The sequence below is a fragment of the Gekko japonicus genome, unplaced genomic scaffold (genome assembly GCF_001447785.1).
Source record: "Gekko japonicus isolate JY-2015 unplaced genomic scaffold, Gekko_japonicus_V1.1 scaffold745, whole genome shotgun sequence".
Taxonomy (NCBI): domain Eukaryota; kingdom Metazoa; phylum Chordata; class Lepidosauria; order Squamata; family Gekkonidae; genus Gekko; species Gekko japonicus.
Genome location: NW_015164690.1, coordinates 113,747 through 139,820, shown reverse-complemented (window position 1 = coordinate 139,820; position 26,074 = coordinate 113,747). Strand labels below are relative to the sequence as shown.

General features: G+C 47.6%; 1 protein-coding gene across 3 annotated transcripts; it reads left to right on the top strand.

Moving 5' to 3' along the window:
• Nucleotides 1-21,065, top strand: LOC107108864 (guanylate-binding protein 1-like). 3 transcript variants are annotated; one of them, XM_015409389.1, is made up of 10 exons: nt 1-209; nt 1,528-1,655; nt 3,764-3,873; nt 8,212-8,441; nt 11,680-11,982; nt 12,254-12,534; nt 13,358-13,570; nt 15,144-15,246; nt 17,304-17,497; nt 20,313-21,065. In XM_015409389.1, exons 1-10 carry the CDS (start codon nt 20-22, stop codon nt 20,508-20,510), a joined length of 1,950 nt encoding a protein of 649 aa, XP_015264875.1. In that variant the 5' UTR covers nt 1-19; the 3' UTR covers nt 20,511-21,065. The 3 variants fall into 3 exon arrangements, with proteins under 3 accessions (XP_015264875.1, XP_015264874.1, XP_015264876.1); XM_015409388.1 differs by having other exon boundaries at nt 11,677-11,982; XM_015409390.1 differs by lacking the exon at nt 11,680-11,982.
• The last annotated feature ends 5,009 nt before the right edge of the window (nt 21,066-26,074 follow it).

The following is a 26,074-nucleotide window of genomic DNA, read 5'->3' as shown; positions in this document are numbered from 1 at the left end:
ATCTTCTGGGTCGCCTGCAATGGCCTCCAGAATCCATATGCCTGCTCCCATGTGCCTGATTGAGAACAAGGGAAAAAATCTTACCGTCTGTCCGGAAGCTCTACAGGTGCTCTCTAAAATAAACCAGCCAGTAGCGGTCGTCGCTATAGCAGGACTTTATCGGACGGGAAAGTCCTATCTCATGAACAGACTGGCTGGGGAAAACAAAGGTGAGAGAAAGCTGCAGAATTAAGCAAAACTTGGGGGGGGGGAGACAGAGAGGTTTTTTTTAAGTCATAAAAAATTGAAAAACATCATATGAGAACGACATTAAAAGTAGGACAGATAGCCAGGGGAAGAAGCCAAAAGAAGAAGCTGACCACAAGAACCATCTGAAACAAACAGAGATGGGGCTAAATAGATTGCCCACGGTAAGGATTACGATGCTCTGGGTCAGGGGTCCCCAACGTGGCGACCGTGGGCACAATGTCACCCGCTAACATCTTTCCGGGTGCCCGCCAAGTGTTTCTAGAAAGAGGCCCAGGGCAGGTGGGGCTTTTGCCCGGCAAGGCTTCTGATGGGCCGTTGGAGTTTTGACTGGCTGTGCAGTTTTTGTTTTGGCAGCAGCTGCCACCTCAGCAACAAGATCCTCTAAAGCCAGTACCTTGAATCAGGCCTAGAGATGTACTGGCAACCAGTGTTCCCTCTAAGCTGAGTCAGTGTGAGCTAGCTCACAGTTTTCTAGCCTCCGGCTCACTGACTTTTGTCTTCGCTCAGGAAGGATGGCTCCAGAGCAAACTAATTTATGCAGGAGCCAAATCGCTGGCTCACAGCTTTAATGCCAGTAGCTCATAAAGTAGAAGTTTTGCTCACAGGACTCCACAGCTTAGAGGGAGCATTGCTGGCAACTAATGCAGTTGTTTTAATACAAGCATGAGGTGATTTTGGCCTACGTCCATCTGATTGCAATCTAACTTCTGCCCTCTGCGCCAGTTGCAAATTCTAAGCTGTCTTCATGGACTCTGCACCAAAACCATTCCTCTCCCAGTGATTATAAATTGCTGTGTGACAGGCAGACACTCAGCAGGTACAGCCTTTTTCCAAATTGGGGGAAACCACCCCTATTGAATTTCTGCTTGGCAAAAACTATTAACAACACCAGAGATGCTCAAAACACAAATGAGGCAGCCCTATTCCACAACCACACTGATTTGTATTTCCGGTTTAACCCAGCTACCAAGTATTTTTGGTGTAGTGGTTAAGAGTGTGGACTCTAATCTGGGAGAACCGGGTCTGATTCCCCACGCCTCCACATGCAGCTACTGGTGTGACCTTGGGTCAGTCACAAGTTACTTCAGAGCTGTCCTCTCAAGGGCAGTTCTCAAGAGAGCTCTCTCAGCCCCACCTACCTCACAGGGTGTCTGTTGTGGGGAGGGGAAGGGAAAGGGATTGCAAGCTGCTCTGAGAATCCTTCGGGTAGTGAAGGGCAGGGTATAAATCCAATCTCCTCCTCCTCCTCCTCCTTCCCATGACTATTTCCATGGATAGGTTTCCTTCTGGGCCCCACTGTGCAAGCAACAACCAAGGGAATCTGGATGTGGTGTGTTCCCTACCCTGGCAGACCGGACCAGACTCTTGTGCTCTTGGACACCGAAGGCCTGGGTGATGCGAAAAAGGTTTGCTCCCAGCTGTGTTTTTAACTCTTGTTGTTGCTCTGTATATTTTATTGTATCATATTTGCATGTTAACTTGGCTTTAATTGTTTGAAATCTGTGGGGTTTTTTTTTTTTTTTTTTAATGGTTTTTAGTATATGTTTTCAGTATGTACATTTTTAATCTGTTAGCCATGGCCCTGATGGGGGCAGAAGGGCGGGGTATAAATTCCATAAACAAATAAATATAAATCTGTATGCCCTTCAGTTTTCCATAGAAATGTCACAAACCAGGCCTTTGTTCATCCAAAGTGTGTGTGTGTGTGTGTGTGATCTGTGCCCACATCTGGGTCCCAGCCCTGGTATTCCTTGGAGGTTTCCCATCCAAATACTTGCCAGGTTCAGCCCTGCTTCCGAGATCCGACGAGATCGGGCTCGCCTGGGCTATCTAGGTCAGGGCTGTTTATTTATTGTTGATGATTTTTCTCTTCCCCGCATGTGGAAACATCTCACTGACTGAGAACTTGCTTCACTGCCTCTGCCAATATGGCTGCCCCCGTATTTGAGAGGATCCACAGAACGTTGTGCTCATTTTAACCAAGACTTGTGGGCTTCTCCCTTTCAGCCAGATCAAATATTAAATCTGCTGTGATTCAATTGAAAGGGGGGGGGATATGGGTCGGCTGCTCCCCTGTGTGAAAGCAGGGCACGAAAACCTATGGTATAACAAACATGTTAGTATTTAAAGTGCACAGGGTGCTTCTTTTTTTGTTCCTGGTGGGAATAGGGTTGCCAACCTCCCAGTGGTAGAGGCCAAAAGTGAGAGATCACGGGAGGAGACGGAAGTCCAAATGAAACATTCGTGACAAAAAAACAATGAAGAGTCGATAAAGATATATTTGCAAATATATAGTAAATATAGATTTGATATAAAAAGTAAAAGGAAAGGTTCCCTTGCTCGAAAGCCAGTTGGATCCGACTCTAGGGTTGCGGTGCTCATCTCCGTTTCCAAGCCGAAGAGCCAGCGCTGTCCGAAGACGTTTCCGTGGTCATGTGGCCGGCATGACTAAACACCAAGGCGCACAGAACGCTGTTACCTTCCCATTGAAGTGGTACCTATTTATCTACTTGCAATTTCTTGCTTTCGAACTGCTAGTAAATATTTTTTGCAAATATATCTTTATCAACTCTTTGTCATTTTCGTCACGGATGTTTTGTTTGGGCTTCAACCTCCCAGTGGTTACTGGAGATCGCTCACTATTACAAATCATCTCCAGGTGACAGAGATCAGTTCACCTGAAGAAAATGGCTGCTTTGGGAGCTGGACTCTGTGGCGTTATAGCCCACTGAACTCCCTCCCCTCCCCAAATCCTGCCCTCCCCAGGTCCCACCTCCCAAATCTCCAGGTATTTCCCAATCTGGAGCTGGAAACCCTAGGTGAAAGGGAAATTGAAGATCTCCCTGGCCCTTTTCTTATGCTCTAGTTTCAGGTCAAGTTACCCTGTCTCCATGGCTGCTGCTGTTGTGATTCTGCGTAAAAGGGCCAGTTAAATGTTGCCCCTGCTGGCCCATGGGAGCCACTCCTAAAGCGACTCCCCTGCAGCTACGATAACCTTCAAAGGGTTCCCTGGTAGCTCATATTTCTGCTTCCTTCTTCAGAATGGAATGCTCCATTAGTGCCAATGTTAGGTTGAGATGGGGGACTGGTCTATCATCAACATACGCTGAGGCGGGGCCACTGCCAGGGTCCAGAGGTTCTGGCGAGGCCCGCAGCTGCTGATGTCCTCTGCCCTCTCACTTGCTAGTGCTCCACCGCCCATGCTCCCTGCTGCATGCGCTGCCCAGTGCCACTGGGGAAAGGTCTGCAGGTAGTTGTGAGCACAAGCAGTGAGAGGGATCATGACCAGACCTGGGGAGGATGCACAAGCAGGTGGGAGGCACGAAAATGTGCGAGACAAAAGGAGGTCACAAGCAGGGGGGTTGGGGGTGGTCAGAAGATGGAAGGGAGCTCTGAGAATTCTCTGTCTGGAGCCCCCAAACGTAGGACCAGCCCTCTGGTAGAAGCAGAATCTAGTCCGAAATAATTAAAAAAAACAAATAAACAAATGAATCCTCTGTTCCTCCGTTCTTAGGGTGACACTCAGAACGACTCCTGGATCTTTGCTCTGGCCGTCCTCCTCAGCAGTACCCTGGTCTACAACAGCATGGGCACCATCGACCAGCATGCCATGGACCAGCTCCAGTATCCTTCTGAATCAGTCATTGGCCTATTACACATAAATGTTGTCCCTCGCTTTCACCGTGCATATCTGTCGGGTTTTGTTTTTTTTTTGTTCTGCATTGGTTTCCCTCCCTTCAGCGCTCAGTTCGCTTTCTGGTTACTGTTTTCCCAGGTTTTCTGAGAGTGGTTTTGTGTTGGTTTTCCCCTTGTTTCGCTTCCAAACCGAAGGTAATTCAAAAGCGTACAGATTCCCTCGGATCCCCGCCCTGCCCTTTTGCCACCCCTTGAAGCTCGCTCCCTAGCCCACATCAAGGTAGTTCTGCCCACTCTGGTTGTTCCACCAGTGTACTAGCTCCATTCATTACTTTTTCCCTTGTTGTTTTAAATGTTATTGGTTTTTTGACAAGCAGAATGAGACTAGCGATATGAGACTATCGCTAGTCTCGGATTGCTGAATAAAAAAATTAAAATGCTGGGGGGGGGAATCAAAAAGTTTTGCAACAGGATGTGGTCCATCTTGGGCTGGAGATACTTAGATGGGCAGGAACAACTAGTCTCGGATCACTGAATTTTTTTAAAAAAACTAAATGATGGGGTGAAGGTTTAAAAGGAGTTTCATGAGGTTTAGTTCTCTGCTGGTACTGACTTGAAAGGGGGATCAGAGAGGAGGCAAGTGGCAGCATCCCCACTGCAAAAAAGGAAAAAAGGATTTCAGTGTTGCATGCAAACAAAATAAAGGGGGGGGATTGTCAACACAGAACGAAATTGACAGGAGATGTAAAGAGAGAGAGAGAGAGACTAGGATGGGAAACATAAAGCTTTGAAAACATTTTCCCCTCTAATTCTATAGTGAACAAAGTTTTGGGGGGAACCATTTTGGTAGTCTCTAGGAGCCTAACCTTAAAATGGCAGCTGAGCCACATGGACCTTCTGCAAACCACCAGACTTAAGAATCGTTTGGGATCAATGCATTTGGAGGAAAGAATGCAATTGGCACAAGAGAGGCTTTTAAAAACTGCCAAAATCACAATCAGTGTGCAGGATCAAATTAGAGAATCACAAAGAGAAAACCACACAAATTTGCAAGGGAGGGCAGGAAGTTAACATTACCCTGCAGCTGCGCTAAGGCATCGGCAAAAATACCCCCCCTTTTTTTAAATTTAGTGGCACGAGACTAATAAAGCTCTCCAGAGCTTCTGCCGTAGGACTCCTCCCCTGTACAAATTGCAGGCAACTTTGCACAGGCACGCATGCACACACACATTGCCAGCGATCACAGCTTGCAATGCCAGTGTCACTGGGTTCTACTTGGCATCCTGTACACTCAATGAGATTTTGTGACTCCCATTTTTCACAGTGGTTGATAACACAGCAGAAAATCCCTTAGTGCTCAGCAGTATGGAAAACTTGCAGCTGCTTGTCAGTTTCAAAAATAGTCGTCAGTTTCAACACCAGATTTCCCCCTTTGCCTGCATTATTGTGTTCCCTTTCATTCAACAAATTAACGCTAAAATGCATGAGCAAAAACTGAACCACAAGGATTTAAATGGAAGGCGTTTGCTGGCTGCTACTGCACAGCTGTGATAGGGCAATTGCATAAATTTTTAAAAATTGGGTACCACCCCCTACATGTCACAAGTGACGTTCCCACCCTGATTTAGAAAAGTGCGTTTTTAAAATTGTAGCTGCAGAATAAATACACTGGAGGGAATAGAATGGTGTGTGAGACAGGCACAGAATCTGAGATCAAGCTTTAAGGCTTACTTATTAGAAAATCTGCAGAAAGCTGTGCGTGCGTAACAGGCCATTGTCCTGTGGATCTTATTTTACTCTATGAAGTTTTGCAATGTTTGAAGTAAACCTATACCAGTCCTGTCCTTCGGTCTCCCTCAGAGGTGGCAATCAATGAGCCATGATAAAAATCACCCACTGGACTAGATATCGTAGCTCACTATTCTGATCTGAGGTGGTAAACTCCATACTGGGCAGAGTACTGTATGATATGGGAATGAGGCCACTCAGAAGATTCTGGTTGACATGCCCTCTAGAAGGTTGTAGAGATATTGACGCTGCTTAAGGTGGAAAGAAGTCCTAATTCTTTAATTGTAAAGATTTCAGAGTTTCTGAGAGAGGCACCCTACCCATTATTATGATGACCAGATGGAAAAGAAGACAGAGCTTCTGTACCTTTAATAGTTGGTTAGAAGACAGGATATGATCAGCTGCAGATTAACTAGTTTAATGTTTCCCTCTCAAGAGAAGGGACAGGAGCCCTGGCCTCCTTCCTGTCTGGTTGCCTTACCAATTAATTATGCGTGGTTAAGAGGTAGGAGAGGAGGAATATTTTCATGTGGCTGGTAACCTTGGGTCCCAGGGTATGGAAGGAAAGCACATCAGTCAGCAATGTTATGGATGGATGTGGCCAGTACCATGATTGGGAGACCTGAGGATCTCTTAGAGGTTATCTCTGGTTGTCACATGTCTTAAGTCATCTCTTTTCTAAACTGAAAAGTCCCAGACTTGTCAGTAGGGTTACCAAGTACCTACCATGAATCGGTAGGGTTACTAAGTACCTACCATGAATCGGCAGGGGACACACCCACGTCGCACTATGATGTCGCCCAGACGTGACATCAGCACACTGGGCACGTAGCTGGGCGACGCTCTGGCAATGGGGCTGAAAACTCGATGGTACCATCGAGTTTTCAGCCCCATTGCTAGAGCATCGCCTGGCTACGTCCTTACATCACGTCTGGGCGACAGTATAGTGCAGCATGTGTGTTTTCCCCGCGGGAATGTTCCCGCCAAGAACTATGTGTCCCACACCGATTTGCGGTAGGTACTTGGTAAATCTACTCGTCAGCTTTTCCTCATAGAGCTTTTCAGTTTAGAAAAAAGACAACTAAGGGGGGGGGACATGACAGAGGTTTGTAAAATCATGAATGGGGTGCAGAGAGTCGACAAAGAGAACTTTCTCTCCTTCTCCCAAAATAGTAGAACTCGAGGGCATCAAATACAGCTGATGGGCAATGGATTCAGGAGGGACAAAAGGAAACAGTTACACAGCGAGTTATTAAAATAGGGAATTCGCTGCGAGAGGGTGTAGTGATGGCCACAGAAATAAACAGCTTTAAAAGGGGATTAGATAGATTCATGGAGGATATATCCATCAATGGCTGGTAGCCAATGTACCCTCTAAGCTGTGGAGTCTTGTGAGCAAAAATTCTCCTTTGTGAGCTACTGGCATTAAAGTTGTGATTGAGCGATTTGGCTACTGCCTAAATTAGTTTGCTCTGGAGCCCTCCTTCCTGAGCTCAGACCAAAATGTGTGAGCTGGAGGCTAAAAAACTATGAGCTAGCTCACACCAACTCAGCTTAGAGGGCACACAGCTGGCAGCCATGGCGACTGAGGGGAACCTCCACATTCAGAGGCACTAAGCCTCTAAATCCCAGAGCCAGGAGGCAACATCAGGGGAAGCCCTCGGCCTCCATGCCCTGTTGTTGGCCCTCCAGAGGCACTGGTTGGCCGCTGTGTGAGACAGGATCCTGGGCTAGATGGACCACTGGTCTGATCCAGCAGGGCTCTTCTTCTTAAGACCATGTGATCTGCCTCAGCTTAATAACAGTCTTTCTCTGTTGAAGCCAGGGCCATTTCAACTACCAGGCAGCCACTTGGGGTGCCCAGTCAGTGGGGGCACGTGCGCCCCCCCCGCTATAGCTGCCAGGTTCCAAGGTCAGCTGTAGTCATACCACCTCTGGAATTCACCTTGGACTCAGCTGGAGCAGCTTAGGAGGAAAACCTTGTGGGCAATAACATGGCTTGAGCCTCCCTGGTTCTTTGGAACATTCTCCCAGAAGGAAATCAAGAGGGGACAGAGCTTGGTATGGTTCTGGGAACACTGTACATAGGGTTGCCAGTCTCCAGGTGGGGCCTGGAGTTCTCCAGGAATTACAACTGATCTCCAGACGACAGCGATCAATTCTCCTGAAGAAAATGCCGGTTTTGAAGGGTAAACCTCGATGGAATAGCTTTCCCACGGAGCTCCCTCCCCAAATTCTGTCCTTCCCCGGCTCCACCTTCAAATCTCCAGGAATTCTCCAAACTGGTTTTAGCAACCCTAAAGCCAGTGATTCTGAGGGAATCTTGTATCTTCACAGCTGAGTTTCTGTGAGAAAACCATATAAAGGGATTCCTTTTTTAAAAAAAAGTTGTGGTGATAGTATTTTAGCTTCTTTGGACAATGTTTGTTTACCTTTGTTTTCCTCCCTGAAACCAGCGTGAACAGTGAGAAAGGTGAGTTATAAATATTTCAATAAATAAAACAGTTTAAAAAAAATCTTCCTAAGCCAGGCCAACAGTTATGTGACAGAACTGACCAATTGTATCAAGTCTAAGTCCTCGCCCAGGGGGAGTCCAGAGGAAAACTCGGAGGTACTGGAAGACTCTGCTGACTATGTTCGTTTCTTCCCGTCTTTCATCTGGGCCATGAGGGATTTCACTTTGCAGCTAGAACTCAATGGGCAGCCCTGCACTGAGGATGAATATCTGGAAGATGTGTTGAAATTAAAGAAAGGCCCAGAGGACAAGGGTGAGTTGGAGATTAATACAACTTGTACACGGCAGCCCCCCAGCTGTCATAAAACAGAGGGGGTCCTCTTAAATTTGTTTATGAGTTACAGTTATGCCCAGGGCTATTTTGGGGCAGGAACGCACAGGAACGGAGTTCCGGCTGGCTCCCGAATTGGCCACGACCAGCAGGAACTAATTAGCATAACAGGCCGCACCCAACAGCAGAAACTCATTAGGATTGGCTACATTAGGGGTGTGTGGCCTAACATGCAAAGAAATTCCTGCTACAAAAAAAGCCCTGGGTTTTGACAATAAACAAAGTAAGAATAAGAAGCAACAGGTGGGTGTGGATGGATGACCACACTTCTGGTAACATGGGGGTGTGGCCTAATATGTGAATGAGTTGTGCTGTCAGGGGTGTGGCTTAATATGCTAATGAGTTTCTGCTGTTGGGTGTGGCCTATTATGCTAATGAATTCTTGTTGGGCTTTTTCTACCAAAAAAAGCCCTGGTTATGCCCAATAATACAAAGGGCCTACATTCCATACGTATCCCCCACAGATCTGTGACGAGCTAACTGGGCATACAGGGAATGAAGTTCCTAAGAAAAAGGGGCCAGCCCTGCCTAGGGAGGAAAGCTGCCTGTCACTCTCCAATAGAAGCATTTGACTTCCCACCCAGATAACAGTGTTTCTGATTTCCCAGAAACATGTGTCTAGCAAGGAAAGTTCCCCTTGCTCTTTCACTTTAAGGCAACAAACATTCACTCCGCATGATAAGAACAAAGATGATTTCCCAGAACTGTTTCTCTTGAAAGGAAAGGCATCCAGCCTGTGTTTCCATCCCCCTCAGACAGTTGGCTTCAGATGTTTTGCCCCCGCCCCCCCCTTCTTGGCATCAGCTGTGTGGAAGGTCACATAGTGAATAAGGCAGAGGGCTGGGTAAACGTGAGGAGGAGGAGGAGGAGATTGGATTTATATCCTGCCCTTCACTACTCAAAGGAGTCTCAGAGCAGTTTACAATCTCCTTTCCCGTCCCCTCCCCACAACAGACCCCGCCCTGTGAGGTACGTGGGGCTGAGAGAGCTCTTTTGAGAACTGCTCGTGAGAGAACAGCTCTGAAGGAACTTGTAACTGACCCAAGGTCACACCAGCAGCTGCATGTGGAGGAGCAGGGAATCAAACCCGGTTCTCCAAGAAAATATCAGTGAAAAAACGGTTCAGGAACTTATGTGGCACGATAAGCTTAAAGAAACAGAAACTTATACTTCCAATCCTTTTTTCAAAACATCACTAAAGACATGGTATGAACTCAAATCCAAGTTAACAAACAAAGGCTCACAAATAACCACATTTACCGGACAACGATGGTTCATCCCGGCTCTCTCTCCTACGGCTTTTGGTGACTGGAAACAAGCAAAAATAACAAGAATTAAAGACCTCTTACAAAATGGTAAATTAAGAACAAAGGTGGAGCTGGAAACGAAATTCAACATAAAACTCAAACGGTTCGAATATCTTCAACTTCAAAGTTTATTTAATGATTCATCCTTCTCACAAGCCAGCAAATTGCCCTTAACGGACTTCGAAAAACTCTTATCAAAACCACCTCCGAAAAAAGGGCTAATATCCAAACTTTACATGTGCCTCCTTGCTACACAAGCAAAACCTGTCCTTACCTATCAAAATCAATGGAACAAAGACCTTAATGTTCAACTAACTGAAAAAAACTGGACTGAAATCTGGCAGACTCAGAATAAAATATCTAAAGTCTCCAGCCTACAGGAAGTAAATTCTAAAGTAACCACAAGATGGTACCTAACCCCATCAAAACTGACACACATTATCCCAAATGCAACTCCCTACTGTTGGAAAAAGTGTGGAGAAAAGGCCACTTACCTCCATAATTGGTGGTATTGTAAAGAAATTCAAAAATTCTGGTCACAAATAATCTCACACATCAATAAACTTACCAACTACGACTTACCTTGAAATCCCGAATTGCTGCTTCTCCACCTATGGCCGCCGGACAAACCACCTGAAAGGACAAGAAAATTGATCAACATATTAATAGCCTCAGCCAAAACTGTAATAGCTCAAATGTGACCGTCGCATGGATCACTGTAGTCAGGTTGCCATGGTCGAGGAAGGGAACCAACTGTCGAATCAGCCAAAGATGATAAAAGGCTGACTTTGCAGTGGCTGCTACCTGGGCCTCCATAGTCAAGGAGGGGTCCAGGAGCACTCCCAAACTCCTAACCTCCGACGCTGGCACCAGTGGCACTCCATCGAAAAGATTGTGGTAAAAGTGGTCTCAAAAGAACTGGGGTGGGTGGGGTGGAAATGGGAAACAAAAATGAAGCGAAATTAAATGCACATAATTGTGTGCAGGAATCAGGGGTTAAACCAAAGTAGTATGGGTGTCATGTTCAAAGGTGAGTCTGGTGTACATGTGCATCCAGAATACAAAACACAGCAATAAGCAATCAAATAAAATGTTGCATTAAGGGCAGAGCCTGGTGCTTTTACGCTACCCAGGAGTTCCAGGATGCACAGATGTAATCACAAACAGTCAAGGCAATAGACAAGAGCAAAGTCAACAAACCAGTGCAGAGGGAAGCCAGGACAGGAGAGAAGCACTGGGTTTCTAGCTGGAAAAAACAAGCACAGGTTAGCAGGACAGGATGCAACACAGCAAGCAAGGTTATACTCTGTCCACTGAGTGAATCAGCTCTCAGAGGGGGTGACAAGCAAGGTTGCTTCCACAACAAGCCCTGCTCAGCATGTTCCTTTTATCTGCCTGATTAGCTGATTCATCCCCGAAGCACAGGTGTTGCTTCTTACCATCTTGTCATGCCTGCTCCTGTAATGACTCTGCTTCAGGAATTAGTGCTGGCCGCTGTTGTAGAATTAACCAAGTGCTTCGTTGTCTCTCTTGAGCTCCCAGCGTCTCCTGAGTTCAACTGGTTCAGGAGACGCTGGTGGAGACTGACCCTCTGATCTCTTTCGTATCTTGCCAGAATAAGCAACCCTCGTTTCCTGATGCTGCTTTCACTTGCTCTGCCTCTAGATTCAGCTGTTCAGGCAGGCATTCCATTGGTGCAGGGCCTAACTTCCATTTCCTCATCCTCGGAGGAGGTGGCAGCTGGCTGACTTATGACAATGGGGCCACAACCAATGGAAAACAACCTATGTGGGAAAGCCCTGACGGGGTCTCTCTCTCTCTCTCTCTCTCTCTCTCTCTCTCTCATTCAGTAGCATCTGAACCCACTGATAACTTTGAATCAGAAGAGTCATCTGCAAGCTGCCCAGTTCCACCCTACCCACATGACATCCAGCAGTACAACTTGCCCCGTGAATGCATCCGGCTGTTCTTCCCCACGCGGAAATGCTTCATCTTTGACCGTCCCACCAATCGAAAGAACCTGCATTGGCTGGAGGACATGGAGGAGAGTGAACTGGAGTCTGATTTTGTGGAACAAGCAGAACGGTTCTGCAATCACATTTATGAGACATCCAAAGCCAAGACCGTCCCAGGAGGGAACATTGTCACAGGCAGCAGTGAGTCCTTGTAGCTCAGTATGTCCCTTCTTTAGCCAGAGGACACAGTGGCTCAGAGACAGACTTTAGGTCACAACCCTGTTTGTATTATGACCCAATAGGTAAAGTGCAGCAGGGAGCCACACTACCTGTTCCTCAGGGGTTAAATTCCACTGGGCCTAATCGTTCCTTTTTGTTGCTGTTCTGGTTGCGTAGTATTGGACAATAGACAATGGAAGATATCCCTATATAAAATTTGCTGGAACAATTCCTATCGGTCTTTCCCTTGTAGTGTTGGCGAAGCTGGTGGAGACCTACGTGGGCACCATACGTAGTGGGGGAGTGCCTTGTGCGGAGAGCGCGGTGGAGGCTCTGGCTCGGGCAGAGAATACAGCAGCTTTGAATGAAGCCACCGCTCGTTATGTGAAACTGATGGAGCAGAAGGTGAAGCTACCCACGGAGAGTATCCAGGAGCTCCTGGAGAGACATGCTGAGTGTGAGACGGAGGCACATGAGGTGTTCATGGCCCGTGCCTTCAAGAAAGACATACAACAGTTCCTGAGCGAGCTTGTGGTAGGCTGTCTTTTGAGATCAGTTTGTATACCCTTAACCTGCCCCTGTAGACTGCTGTGAGATGTTCTCTTCCTCTTCTGTTCTCTATTACTATGTTATTTTTCTCTATTACTTGCAGTAGCCACTATCCTTCATTCAAATTCCAGTTGTAGTATTTCCTTGTGATACTGTGAATGTGTACATTAACTTATCCAACTAGGCCACAAGTAGCCAAATTGAGCAGTTAATGTAGGGGACAGGTGAAGTCTCCTGGGTAACAATTTAAAAAGGATGATCTAATCAGGAAAACCTCACGCTTTGTTTGAAGAACATTGGCCTTTGGTCCTAAGAATCAGACTGTACCATGGAAGAATTAAAGAACCAGGTTTGTTGCTTAGGGGTACTGCTGGACCCAGGGCTCTTGTTTGATAAGCAGTGGCCAGAGACACCTTTCACCATCTTTACTTGGTGACCCCGCTATGGCTCTTCCTGGGCAGGAAAGATCTTGCCAATATGGTGTATGCCCTGGTAACAGCTAGATTACTGCAATGCATTGTATGTGGGACTACCCTTGAAGACTGTCCAGAAGCTGCAGTTGATACAGAGTGTTGCGGCTGCAACGTTGACTGGAGCAGCTTGTAAGGGACCATGCATTGTCCCAAGATATGTGAACATGTTAACAGGGCATAAGTCACAGGTACTATAATTTACATAGCCTGGACTAGGATTTGAACTCCAGTTCGTTTGAATACCATGAACAATTCAACATGATTTCCCCCCCCCCTTCCAGGTCTAGAAACAGACTTGGATGTCCCTCCAGTTTACTTTATTTTTGTCGCACTAGAAAACTCTGCATCAGAAAAAGGAGGAGTATTGCCGGAAGAATGAGTTGGAATCCTCAGAACTCTGCAAGTCTGTGTTGAGACCACTGTGTGAGGAACTGGAGAAAGGGATCAGCCAGAGAAGTTACTTACAGTCTGGCGGCTACCAGCGTTTCTTGGATGACCTGAATAAAATAAAGGAGCAATACCATCAGAAAAACGGAAAAGGAATAATGGTGAGGGAGGGCAGGGGATCCCCCCGCCACCCAGTTCAGTTTTAATTTACTTGTTTCAACCCTAAGTCAGCAACAAGGATGAACACAGTAATGCTATTATTTTGCCAATGCTTTTTGAGGGCATTAAAAAAAACTGGTCGTTGCTATCAATTGCTGGGTTTTTTAAGTCCTCAAAAAGCCCCCCAGTGGAGTGGCGGGAAAAATGAGGCTGCAAAGATCTGATGGAAGGAATAAGTTCCAGTGCAGGCAGGACTTGTGAAAATACAAATCCTCCTGTCATGACAACGTGCTTGGGCTGCCTTGCTTCCCAAAAGAGCGGAATAATGCGAGTTAGGGAAAGTTTGGAAAGAGCATACCAAGGATAGGGACATCTTGGAAAGAGACTGCAATGATGTGTAGATGCTCCAAATGAAGCATTCCAATTTGGAAGAAATGATGGAGAAAAACCTCTGTGTGGAAGAGTCTGTAGAGGTTGTTTCCTCAGCCAAGTACCCTTTATATCCGGGGGGTTAAACATAAGGCCCGGTGGCCGGAACTGGCCCATCCAGGGCTCCTATGTGGCTCGTGAGCAACTAGTGCAAGGAAGGGAACAGGAGATTGCTCGGGGGGGGGGGAGAGCAGTGTTCCCTCTAAACTGAGTTAGTGTGAGCTAGCTCACCGTTTTTTAGCCTCCGGCTCACACATTGTTGTCTTAGTTCAGGAAGGATGGCTCCAGAGCAAACTAATTTATGCAGTAGCCAAATTGCTCGCTCACAGCTTTAATGCCAGTAGCTCACAAAACAGAATTATTGCTCACAAGACTCCACAGCATAGAGGGTGTATTGAGGGGGGAGTGGGTAGAACCACTCCGATTGTGGCTTCAGCATGGTGGAACAATCTCGTCTGCAGCAGTCAAGCGTGTGGGTTTTCCTTTACACCCCCTCCCAGCCCATGGGGCCCTGCAGTGAGGATACAACTCTGGGCTTATGAGTTGCTGTCCTTTATACAGTTTATATCTCTGGTACCTGGCATCAGGGGTCATTTGGTAGACAAAGAGGTGCAGGAGCTCATTAGCATAACTCATTAGCATAACTTATTTGCATATGCTACACCCCCTGACATCACTGGAAGTGTGTCAGAAGGCAACACCCACCACTCAGGCTCCACTGGACTGTTTTGGATTGCTAACTTGGGGGGGGAATGTGCAGATCTGTCCTCACAGAGGAGGGAGAGCTTGTACCTGAATAAAACTTGGTCTTAAAGGTGCCACTGGACTGTTTTGGACTGGGGGCTAGGGGGAGCTCTGCAGCTTACCTGGCTGCTTCTTGCTCTGACTGAGGGCTGCTGGGAGCAGGGGGTGGGGCTTGTTGCATGTGCCCGCCCCCTGGGCTCTTTACTGCCGGAGCTCCGCTCCTGTGCGCTCCTGCAGGAAATGACCCCTGCCTGGCATTATGTTTTATGGCACACATGGCCCGGCCCGACAAAGTGACATTTATGTCAGATCCGGCCCTCGTAACGAATGAGTTCGATACCTCTGCTATATACCCTCCATCTCCACATACGCTCAGTTGACTGTTACTTCTCCACTCCCCAGGCAGAAAAGGTCCTGCAGCAGTTCCTTAAGGAGAAGGATACTATGGGCAGATACATACTTCAGAGTGATGAAGCTCTCAAAAATGCAGAGAAGGAACTGGCAGGTAAGGGCCGGCAGCAGATTCCATGGTGCCTTTTTGAGTGGAAGAGGTGCCCGCCAGTAATTCCCATGGTGCCTGCCAAGATTTTCAAAAAGTGGGTGGGGCCACTGTATGTCAGCGCTTGTTATTGGCTGGTGGGGGGTAAGTGCCATCAAGTTGCAGCTGACTGCCGGTGACCCCCTCATGGGTTTTTCAAGGCAAGAGATGTTTGGAGGTGGCTTGGCATTGCCTGCCTCTACATAGCAACCCTGGACTCCCTTGGTGGTGGTCAGATGGGCCCAATCTTTCCTTAGGGCGATTCTGCACCTAGCATTTGCTCCACGTTTTCTCAACTGGGAGGAAAAAGGTGCAGCTCAAAACTATATTCAAATACTTCGGGGCAACACTGTAGTGACTGCAAAGTCACTCCTGAATGCACATAAAACATCCATAAATCTATGCAGAAGGTACCATAAAATCCGATGATCAAAGAAAGCAAAAGTGGCAAAGAGTGTGGAGGCTACTATAAAATCCGATGACCAAAGGCTGATTCTGCATTGGCTTTTCCTTCCATTGTTTTATGGAACCCAGGTTGAAACAGAAATTCCCCTCTGCATTGCATGCTGCTTTCACTTCCTTTGTCCATCGGGTTTTATGGTACCCTCCACACTCCATGCCGCTTTCGCTTCCTTTGATCATCGGGTTTTATGGTATCCTCCACACTCCATGCCGCTTTCGCTTCCTTTAATCATTGGGTTTTATGGTACCCTCCACACTCCACGCCGCTTTCGCTTCCTTTGATCATCGGGTTTTATGGTATCCTCCACACTCCATGCCGCTTTCGCTTCCTTTGATCATCGGGTTTTATGGTACCCTGCACACTCCACGCCGCTTTCGCTTCCTTTGATCATTGGGTTTTATGGTACCCTCCACACTCCATGCCGCTTTCGCTTCCTTTGATCATCGGGTTTTATGGTACCCTCCACACTCCATGCCGCTTTCACTTCCTTTGATCATCGGGTTTTATGGTACCCTCCACACTCCATGCCGCTTTCGCTTCCTTTGATCATTGGGTTTTATGGTACCCTCCACACTCCATGCCGCTTTCGCCTCCTTTGACCATCGGATTTTATTGTACCCTCCACTCTCCATGCTGCTTTCACTTCCTTTGACATCGGGTTTTATGGTACCCTCCACACTCCATGCCGCTTTCGCTTCCTTTGACCATCAGATTTTATGGTACCCTTCACACTGCATGCCGCTTTCACTTCCTTTGTCCATCAGGTTTTATGGTACCCTCCACACTCCATGCTGCTTTCCCTTCCTTTGATCATTGGGTTTTATGGTATCCTCCACACTCCATGCTGCTTTCCCTTCCTTTGATCATCAGGTTTTATGGTACCTTCTGCATAGATGTATGGCCATTCAGGGTTGACTTCACAGTCAGTACAGCGGCATTGCCCCGAGGTATTTGAATGTGATTTTGAGCTGCACTTTTCCCTCCCAGTCGAGAAAACGTGGAGCGAATGCTAGATGCAGAATCACCCAAAGGATGTAAAAGCAGCATGCAGTGCAGAGGGAAATTTCTGTTCCAACGTGGGTTTCGTAAAACGACGGAGGGAAAAGCCGATGCAGAATCAGCCTTAGTCAGTATGTGGTTCCACTCCTCCTCCAGGCTTTCCTTCTTCCCAGGTGGTGCTGGCTTGTTTCCCCCCTCCTGTGGAAGCCTTTTTTGTGGTGGCGCTCACCACCGTCCCTCAAAATTCCAAATGTGCCCATAGGCTCAAAAATGTGCCCCCCCTGGTTTTAGATAAATCATACCACTGAGCTCCAGCTGTGAGAATAAATTTGCAGAGTACATGGGAAGGGTTGGCCCCCTTTTTTAATGACGTACAAGCTTTTATGTAAATAGGAAGGGGAGGGGGAGGAAGAAGAGGGGCTTCTCTCTCTGTTGGGCAGCTATCCAGAGTGGGCCGTCTCAAACCACGAGCCAACTGCAGGCTAGAATAACAACCACTAGTGTTCAGTTCTGCACAGCTACTATAAAGATCTGTCCTTCATTTCCCCCCGCTGTGGACCAGATGCAGCGGCAAAAGCCAAGGAAGCGGAGCGAGAGAAAGAGGTCCAGAAGCAGGAACAGGCGGTGCTGCGGGAGAAGCTGTCGGATCAGCGCCGATCTTTTGAAGCAAGCATTTGTCAACTGAAGGACAAGATGGAGAAAGACAGGGAGGAGCTACTGAAAGAGAATGAGAAGATGCTGGACAGTAAACTCAGGGTAACTGTCACAGGGCCACGTGGGGGCTCTTCCCAGTTGCAAAACAGGCCTGCGTCGCACCTGAGTCACGCCCAGGGCTTTTTTTGTAGAAAAAGCCCAACAGGAACTCATTAGCATAATAGGCCACACCCAACAGCAGAAACTCATTCGCATCTTAGGCCACACCCCTGACAACACAGCTCATTCGCATATTAGGTCACACCCCCATCCCTTTCCTTGGCTTGCCCAGGTGCCTTGTGGCTGCGGGGAACTCAGGCAAGCCGGCCCTTGGACAGGTCAGGGAAGGCATGGGGAGGCATTTAAATGCCTCCCCAATCCTTCCACCACCACCCTCCGGCCTGCCCGCCTTGGAGTCGCTGGGGGGGTGGTGTCGCTCTCCAGGCCTTCTCTCTGTAGCCACCCACGCAGAGGTTTTGGCTGTAGTGGGCATGGCCAGCTCTGAAGCCAGCCAGTTTTGACCAGATTTCCCCCAGCTTTTTTTGCACACCAGGCGAGGATACCTTCTGGCGGCCCACCCACCCCAGTGTGCCCACCAATTTTCAAACATAAATGATCAAATTAAAAACATTCCTTAAAGATCAGGAAAGATGAAAACTGGGTGACCTAGGGCCAGTCACAGTTCTGTCAGAGCAGTCCTCTCAGCTGCTCTGAGACTCACCCCAAGCCATTTGCCTACCCTGAAAAAGCTCCATAGAGTTTCTGTTTGCTCCATTGGGAAAGTAATGTGTCACTGGGAAAGTAATGTGTGCAGAGGGGCTGCAAGTGTGCTCCCTTAATGGGATAAAGGGCAGGTACTCCAGGCCATTTAAGGTCAGTAAAATAGTGCAGCCCTCCTGTTTGCTAGCCATGGTTCCCATCTGAATTGCACCCATGCAGAATGTCAGCTATGCTGCCATAGCAGGTGGTGGTGGTGGTGGATGAGAGTCAAGGATGCTTCCTTCATGTCTCTGGAATTCTGGGACACAGCTCCAAAGGAAAAAGGAGTATTCGCCCAAGCCTTGTAACACAGTAAGCCATAGCCTTAACATTTCAGAGAATAAGGGAGGATTCTTGACTACACATCTCTCGAGTCCAGTGAGCCCTTGACTTTCCAGAAAACCAGGAATCTTCTACCCTGGGGTTATTTTATTAAGAGACAGTTCCTGCACACATACATAACTTTTTAAAGAGAGACGTGCTGGCTTACCCATGACAGAAAACAACAACAACACACACAGAGAGAGAAATACCACAGAAATTGAAGTCTCCAGGAAAAAGCAACACAGCCAAGAATGGTAGGCAGACTCTATAGAGCTCAAATACAAAAGCTCTAACCTCCCCACCAGTGTCCTGCTGTGGAAGTGACCCAAAGCCGAACAAGGGGTACTAAATAGCACTAAATAAATACATTCTGTATTCTAATCCTACAGTTCCCTTTCTCTATAAAGGCACATGAACACATAAAGCTGCTTTATACTGAATCAGATATTTTTGGTCCATCAAGGCCAGTGTCTCCTCAGCCTAGCAGCAGGTCTCCAGGGTCTCAACTAGAGGTCTTTCACATCAGCAACTACCTACCTGATCCCTTTAACTGGAGATGCTGGGGATTGAACCTGGGACATTCTGCATACCAACCGCATGCTCTACCGGGGAGCCTTTGGCCAGCCTCTAACCATCAGCTTCTGCCCCCTATCCAAAATATATCCTCCGATTTGCCTGCCCACCAGGCAGTTATTTTTACAAAAGCCCCCATATCTGCTGTCAAAAAGTTTGCAGGGACATTTTACTTTGCAATGCCAATTCTGCAGACATTTTTGTCACTCATTTTTCCCTCGGCTTGCCTACTTCTCCCTCCCCCCAGGAAGCACGGCGTGGGAGGGGGAGGAGGGGTAAAAGTCTGCGGTGTTCCCTCGATCTCGAGCAGCAAGCGACACACACACACACACACGGTACTGCCGGCCCCGCTGTGAGGGGGTGGTGAAAGTGTCTTTGCCTCTCGGAACGAGGCCGCCGTTGGCCAGGCCAGGCCAAGGAGCTTGCCGCTACCTCCGAGGAAGAGGGACTGCCGCTCTCCTCAGCCTTTTCTCGTGAGAAGGGCACTCCAGCGCTCACCTGCAGCCCCTTCGTCCGTGTGCAGCTTTTGTAGCGCTGTTGCGCTTGGCTCTGGCTGGGTGGTGGTCCGGTCCTGAGGTCGTGGGCGGGCCCCCCTGGAGGCGCGCGAGAGAGCCACCTGCGCGCCGATGGGGGGGGGGAGCAGGGTCGCCTCTGAAGGCAGCCGGGAGGGGGGGCACCTGAGACGCAGTGGCACCAGTGTGGCCCTTCCCCGTGCTGCCTGGGAGGAGAGACCTGTCAGCGAAGGAGCGCGCTGTGGAGTCATGCTGGGGGCGGGCAGGCGCGTCAGGAATCAGGGGAGAGAAGAGGCGACGGTGGCCAGGGCGCACGGCGTGAGCTTTTGGTGGGGGCGGGGGGGGTGTTTGGGGGGGGGGGGGGGGGGTTGTGGGGGGGGGGAGGGTGGCTCAGTTCAGCACTCCCATGATGGCCCCGCCCTAGGTGAAAGTCTAGTTCGCCTAGTGAGTGGGCCGGCCCTGGATGACAGAAGGCCCTCCTGGAACTGGGTGGAATTCCGGAACTGGGGCACTGTGCCAGAATTAGTAGCAAGGGTTTCCCCCCGCAAAGTGTTTCCCCAGATTTCCTTTCCAGTTTTATGTGGAAATCCCTTCCTCTTCTGTCTCTTGGGCCTCTTGTCTTCATTGGGAAGTTCTTGAGTCCACCACAAACCAAATAAAAGTCTTCTGTTTGTGATTTAATTACTTAGATGCCCTCTTTTTTCTTGCAGGAACAAACAAAATTTCTGGAGGAGAAACATCAGCATTTCTCTGCCCGTCTGCAGACGGAAATTGACCATCTGATGCAAGAGAATCAGTGTAGTAAGGGTTCATCTTGGATATTCCAGACAGTGTTGGCCTTTATAAAAATTTTAATACCCATCTTTCCAGAATGGGTGCAGTTTATTTCTTTGGTACTCAAGTCATGAGGTTATGAAACAGGAGCAAGATCAGCCTTTCCCTGTTTTTTCTCTTTTGGTGATGTGTATATTTCATGCTTCATTGTTTTCGAGTTGGTGGAATGTCTAATAGGAAATTAAGCAAGGAAATATCTAACAGCTGCTGTTGACTGGGAGGCAGTGTGTCAGAATATAGTGCATTTTTAAAAAGAGGAGCCTCTATGGATAAAAATTATAAGGGAAAGTGCTGGAAATGTAAAGAGAAGGATGGTACCTTTTACCATATGTGGTCGTCCTGCAAAAAGACCAACAAATTCTGGATAGAAATACATACTGAAATGCAGAAAATTTCCCATGAAATCTCAGACTATGCTATTAGGAATTTTACTGTCTAATATAAATAGATCAGAGCATGAACTGTTCAGATACATGTTTAACCACAGCACGACTAGTATTTGCAGCTAAGTGGAAGTTTAAAATTTGCCCAAATCTTGAGAATTGGAGAGACAAAATGGAAGAATATGCTGTTATGGCGAAAATGACGAACGATGGCTGAGTTCACACACACTAAATAATCCACTTTTAATCCGCTTTCAATGTACTTTCGAACTGGATTTTGCCAGTTCACACAGTAAAACCCAGTTGGAAAGTGCACTGAAAGTGGATGGAAAGTGGATTATTTACTGCATGTGACTCCAGCCTATATGAATAAAAAAACAATCACTGAATTTGAGAATAAGTGGAGAGCCTTTTATAATTGCTACAGACAAAGTGCATAGATTAGATAAAGCTGTTAGAGGAGCTATCAAGAAATTTAAATTGATTAATATTCAAAACCGTATAATTATACTACTGTAATTATACTCATTGATCTTTTATAGTTACATAATTTCTAGTTATTTTATCATAGTATTAATCTTTTATAAAGAAAAATGTTTTCTTACTCCTTTTTTATATTTCTTGCTTATATGTTTTTCTACCTAGCCCTATAGATAGGAATTAATGGAAATATACTTGGAAATATATTATGCTGAAGTGTTGATTGATCACATTGGGGGGGGGTCAATAGTGGGAGGGCTCCTAGTGTCCTGGCCCCACTGCTGGACCTCCTGATATCACCTGGCATTTTTGGCCACTGTGTAACAGAGTGTTGGACTGGATGGGCCATTGGCCTGATCCAACATTGGCTTCTCTGATGTTCTTATGTCCTTAAAATGTGTTTAACAAATAATGTTTTATGCTTTTCGTTTTCCCCTTTGCCTTTTTTCCCTGTATCCCCCCTTAAATGTTAAAATAAAAAATATATTTACAAAAATAAAGAGAGGAGGGCTCTGATGCTTTCACACCTGGGGTAGGGAATTAGTGTTGCCAACTGTGTTGGGGAAATTCCTGGAGATTTGTGGACCACACAAATCTTGGGTGAGTAGATTTGGGAGGGGAGTGAGCTCCGCAGGGTATAATGCCACAGAGTCCACCCTCCAAAGCAGCCATTTTTCTCCAGGGAAACTGTTTTCTACAGTTTTAAAATCAGTTGTAATTCCAGGAGATCTCCAGGTCCCACCTGGAGGTTGGCAACCCTATGTGAGGTGATTACCGTTGCTTGGTTTAGTCATGAGTCAAGTGGCACCTTTGAGACTACCTGCCTGAATCTATCTTGCTTTAGTCATTTTATTGACTTTGATGTTGGTTTTGCCTGGTTGTAAACGGTCTTGTTTTGAAGTAATAAACTACTTTACAAGTCAATATCAAAGGCTGATGGTAGACGGGTCCCTGTTTGTTGGCCATCTGGAGCACTTTTCTCACCAAGACTCAAGGCAGACCACAAATATTACAAAGAAATCCAACTAGACAACACAAGACATCCACTAGAAAGTTTAGATCCTATTCCAGCTGAGTTTGTCTCAACCGCCACTGTTTTGCAAAACCAGAATTATGTTTGCTTTTCTGTGTTGTGCCTCTCAGAAACAACCCAAAAAGAAACCTGTATAAGATGTGACATGCAGAGAGGGGGTCACAAAGACAGAAAGCACTGCCGCAAACACAAGGTCATACGTACAATAAGCACTGAAATAGGTGTTCTCCCAAAAAAACTGATTCTGCCACGATCTACTCTAATTCTAACTGAATTGAGGCTCACAACCTAACTTCTGGTCTATATGCAGGAAATGGTTGGTCCTCAGTAGGTTAACGGGAGGAAATGGAACTGTTCTAAAACTGCAGATATTAAGTTAGCATTCAGTATGGTCTCATGGTGGAGAACTTCTGTGAAATATGCCAACTTCGGATGTTTGTATGATTATTATTGTTATCTCTCTCCCTTGATGTAGTTTCTGTACTTGTGAATCGGAGCTGTTCTTTATCTCCCTACTATTACAGCTATATATCCTGAATTGTTAATTAAAAACTTGAAAATTAAAAAAAAAAAGCAACTGGGGGGAAACCAGTCCAAATGTGGACCGGAAGTAGGGTTGCCAAACCCCCCCCCCCCGGTTTTCCAGGGGGCCCCTGTTTTTTTTGGGGGGGGTTTTGCCCCCCCCCGGCGAGAGGGCCGGCGGGGGGAACCCTTCTCCGCAAGCTTGCAGGGAAATGCCGGCTTCCAGCTCTCAAAAGGGAAACGCGGCTGTTTCGAAAGGGGAAACGCCGGCTCCTGCATCCAAAAGGGGAAACGCCAGCTCCTTTAAGTGCAGGCAACTGCTGTTTCTGGAAATCCTGCGCACAGGCGGGGGGGGGCGGACGTCCCCAACGCGACGTCATCACGTCGGGGATGCCCCGCCCCCTCCAGGAACGCCCCCAAAGTCCCCCGCTGGGGGTGGAACATGAACTTGGCAACCCTAACCGGAAGGGCCTATAGTAGAGTATTATACCCCCCTGTTGAGGTCCCTCCCTTCCCCAAATGCAGGCTCTCCCCCAGATCTCCAGGGATTGCCCAACCCAGAGATGGCAACCATGAGGGGCGAAGAAGGCTGGTTCGGCCCCGAGCTCTGCTGAGGAGAGGTATGGGTCACGGTCTGTGGTCAAATATCTCCGGGACCTGGCATTACATTTTATGGCACGCATGGCCCAGCCCGACAAAGGGACATGTCAGATCTGCCCCTCATAACAAATAATTTTGACACTTCTGTGCCAAATCAAGCCTGAACTCCCCCTAGAAGTTAAAACGACTAAACTGAGACTATCGTACTTGGGTCGTGTTATGAGAAGACAAGAGTCACTGGAAAAGACAAGATATGTTGGAGGCAACAGGAAAAGAGAGATGGATTGACTCCGTCGAGGAAGCCACGGCCCACAGTTTACAAGACCCGAGCAAGGCTGCTAATGGGCGATTCTGCATCTCGCATTCGCTCCACATTTTCTCAACTGGGAGGAAAAAGTACAGCTCAGAACCACATCCAATGATCAAAGGAAGTGAAAGCGGCATGCAATGCAGAAGGGAATTTCTGTTCCAACGTTTTGAAGAACGTTAATTCATACGGTTGCCGTGAGAAGTGACTCGACAGCACTTAACACACGGAACGCACACAGAGTCACCCACACAGAGAGTGTCGTGGCACGCAACTTCCAGCTCTCAACACGGAGTTCACGACCTTCCTTATTAGCACGGAGACAGAATTAAGAGTTTGTCTGCCTTTACTAGAAGACGAGCACCCCTGCCAGATTAGGTGCCGGGGCTTTATTACATATTAGGATGCAAAAACGGATCCCGACTTTGCTTTTTGTGCACCGGCACCTAATTTGGCAGGGGTGGTCGTCTTCTAGTACATATTAGAAAGAGGGCTGCGGTGGCTCAAGTAGTTAAGATGTTGAACTGCAGACTGGAAGGTCGGCAGTTCAGCAGTTCGAGACCCGAGTGCTGCATGACGGAGTGAGCTCCCATCTCTGGTCCCAGCTCCTGCCAACCTAGCAGTTCGAAAGAAATTGCAAGTAGAGGAATAGGTACTGCTTCAGTGGGAAGGTAACAGCATTCCGTGTGCCTCGTTCCCCACATGATTACGGAAACATCCTTGGACAGTGCTGGGTCTTCGGCTTGGAAACAGAGATGGGCACCGCATCCCTAGAGTTGGATTCAACTGGCTTTCGAGCAAGGGAAACCTTTACCTTTACCTTACATATTAGAAATGCTGTGAGAAACAGAATGTAGAGATCCTATCAGAGGTCATTTCGGGGGGGAACGCGGGGGAACACAGTTCCCTCGGGTGAGGTGCAGGGGGGTGGGGCACATGACGAAGCCCTGCCCCCTGCTTCCAGCCACCCCGCTTCCAGCCCTCATTCAGCCAGGACTCAGGAGGAGGCAGGAGAAGAGGGAGGGTAAGTTGCTTCCTCCCCGCATCTCCCCACCCCTGCCTGCCTGGGGCCAGGGAGGGCCTTTGCAGGGCTTCCTCGCACTCCCGCTGGCCTTGCAGGTCCACCGCCGGGCCCCTGATGTCAGGGGGTGTGGCATATGCTAATGAGTTATGCTAATGAGTTCCCCTAGCTCTTTTTCTACAAAATGACCCCTGGATCCTATCGAGTTTTTCATCTGTGCTGGTTAAACATGAACAATCCACCAGGCTTTTAGTAGAGGGCAGCAGCGGGAGGCTGAGACTGGCACCTTCTCTTTCTTTCTGTGGCCCCCACGTGCCCTTCCCTGCCTTGCCCTGCGGAACAGTGGTGAGGCCGACAAAGGAGAAACTGTATTGCCATCTTGGATAGATTTAATTTACTGTTCTGTTGGTGCTTTTAATAATGCATTAATTGTATTTTTACAAGATTGTAAATCACCCAGAGCCTACTTGCAGGGTGGGCGATTCCTAAGACATCATCATCAACCATCATCATCATCACAACTTATCAATTGTGCCAGATGAAGCAGCGAGCAGTGACTTTGTGCTATTTTTTTGTATCCCTTCGCTGAAGCTGATACTATTAAAATTAAGATATTTTTCACCATGGCTTGGGGGGGTTATGTTATGAATAAATAGTGTATAAGTAACCAATTGACGAGGAACACTAGTAAGAAGAATAGCCAGGATGAAAAGAGCTCACAATGGCTCCGCAATAGAGAATGCCCCAGATTCAGTCAATTCATGTACTTTACTTATATACCCCACCTTTCCCCCCTGCCCCGTTTTATCCCTATTACAACAGCCCTGTGAGGTAGGTTAGACTGACTACAGTCCAGCAGTCTAACCATGATACCACACTGGCTCTCAAGTTAGGGCCAGTTTGGTGTAGTAGTTAAGAAAGGTGGACTCTAATCGGGAGAACCGGATCTGATTCCCCACTCCTCCACATGCAGCCAGCTGGGTGACCTTGGGTCAGTCACAAGTTCTTTCAGAGCTGTTCTCTCAAGAGCAGTTCTCTCAGAGCTCTCTCAGCCCCACCCACCTCACAGGGTGTCTGTTGTGAGGAGGGGAGGGGAAGGGAAAGGAGATTGTAAGGCGTTCTGAGACAGGCAGGGTATAAATCCAATCTCCTCCTCCTCCTCCTCCTCTTCAATAACAAGGGTTTGGAAAGACCTTTCCCTTCCCTCCCGAGCAGAGAGTTCCTGCCAGTTCAAAGACCCAATATTAGCCAACACAGACCAATGGCTCATAGGGTTGGGAACCTCCTGGCCA

Coding starts and splice junctions, on each gene's coding strand:
- LOC107108864 (XM_015409388.1), top strand. CDS start 20: ATGGCCTCCAGAATCCATATGCCTGCTCCCATGTGCCTGATTGAGAAC. Junction 8,442..11,676: donor GAAAGGCCCAGAGGACAAGG/GTGAGTTGGAGA, acceptor TCTCTCATTCAG/TAGCATCTGAACCCACTGAT. Junction 13,571..15,143: donor AAAACGGAAAAGGAATAATG/GTGAGGGAGGGC, acceptor TCCACTCCCCAG/GCAGAAAAGGTCCTGCAGCA.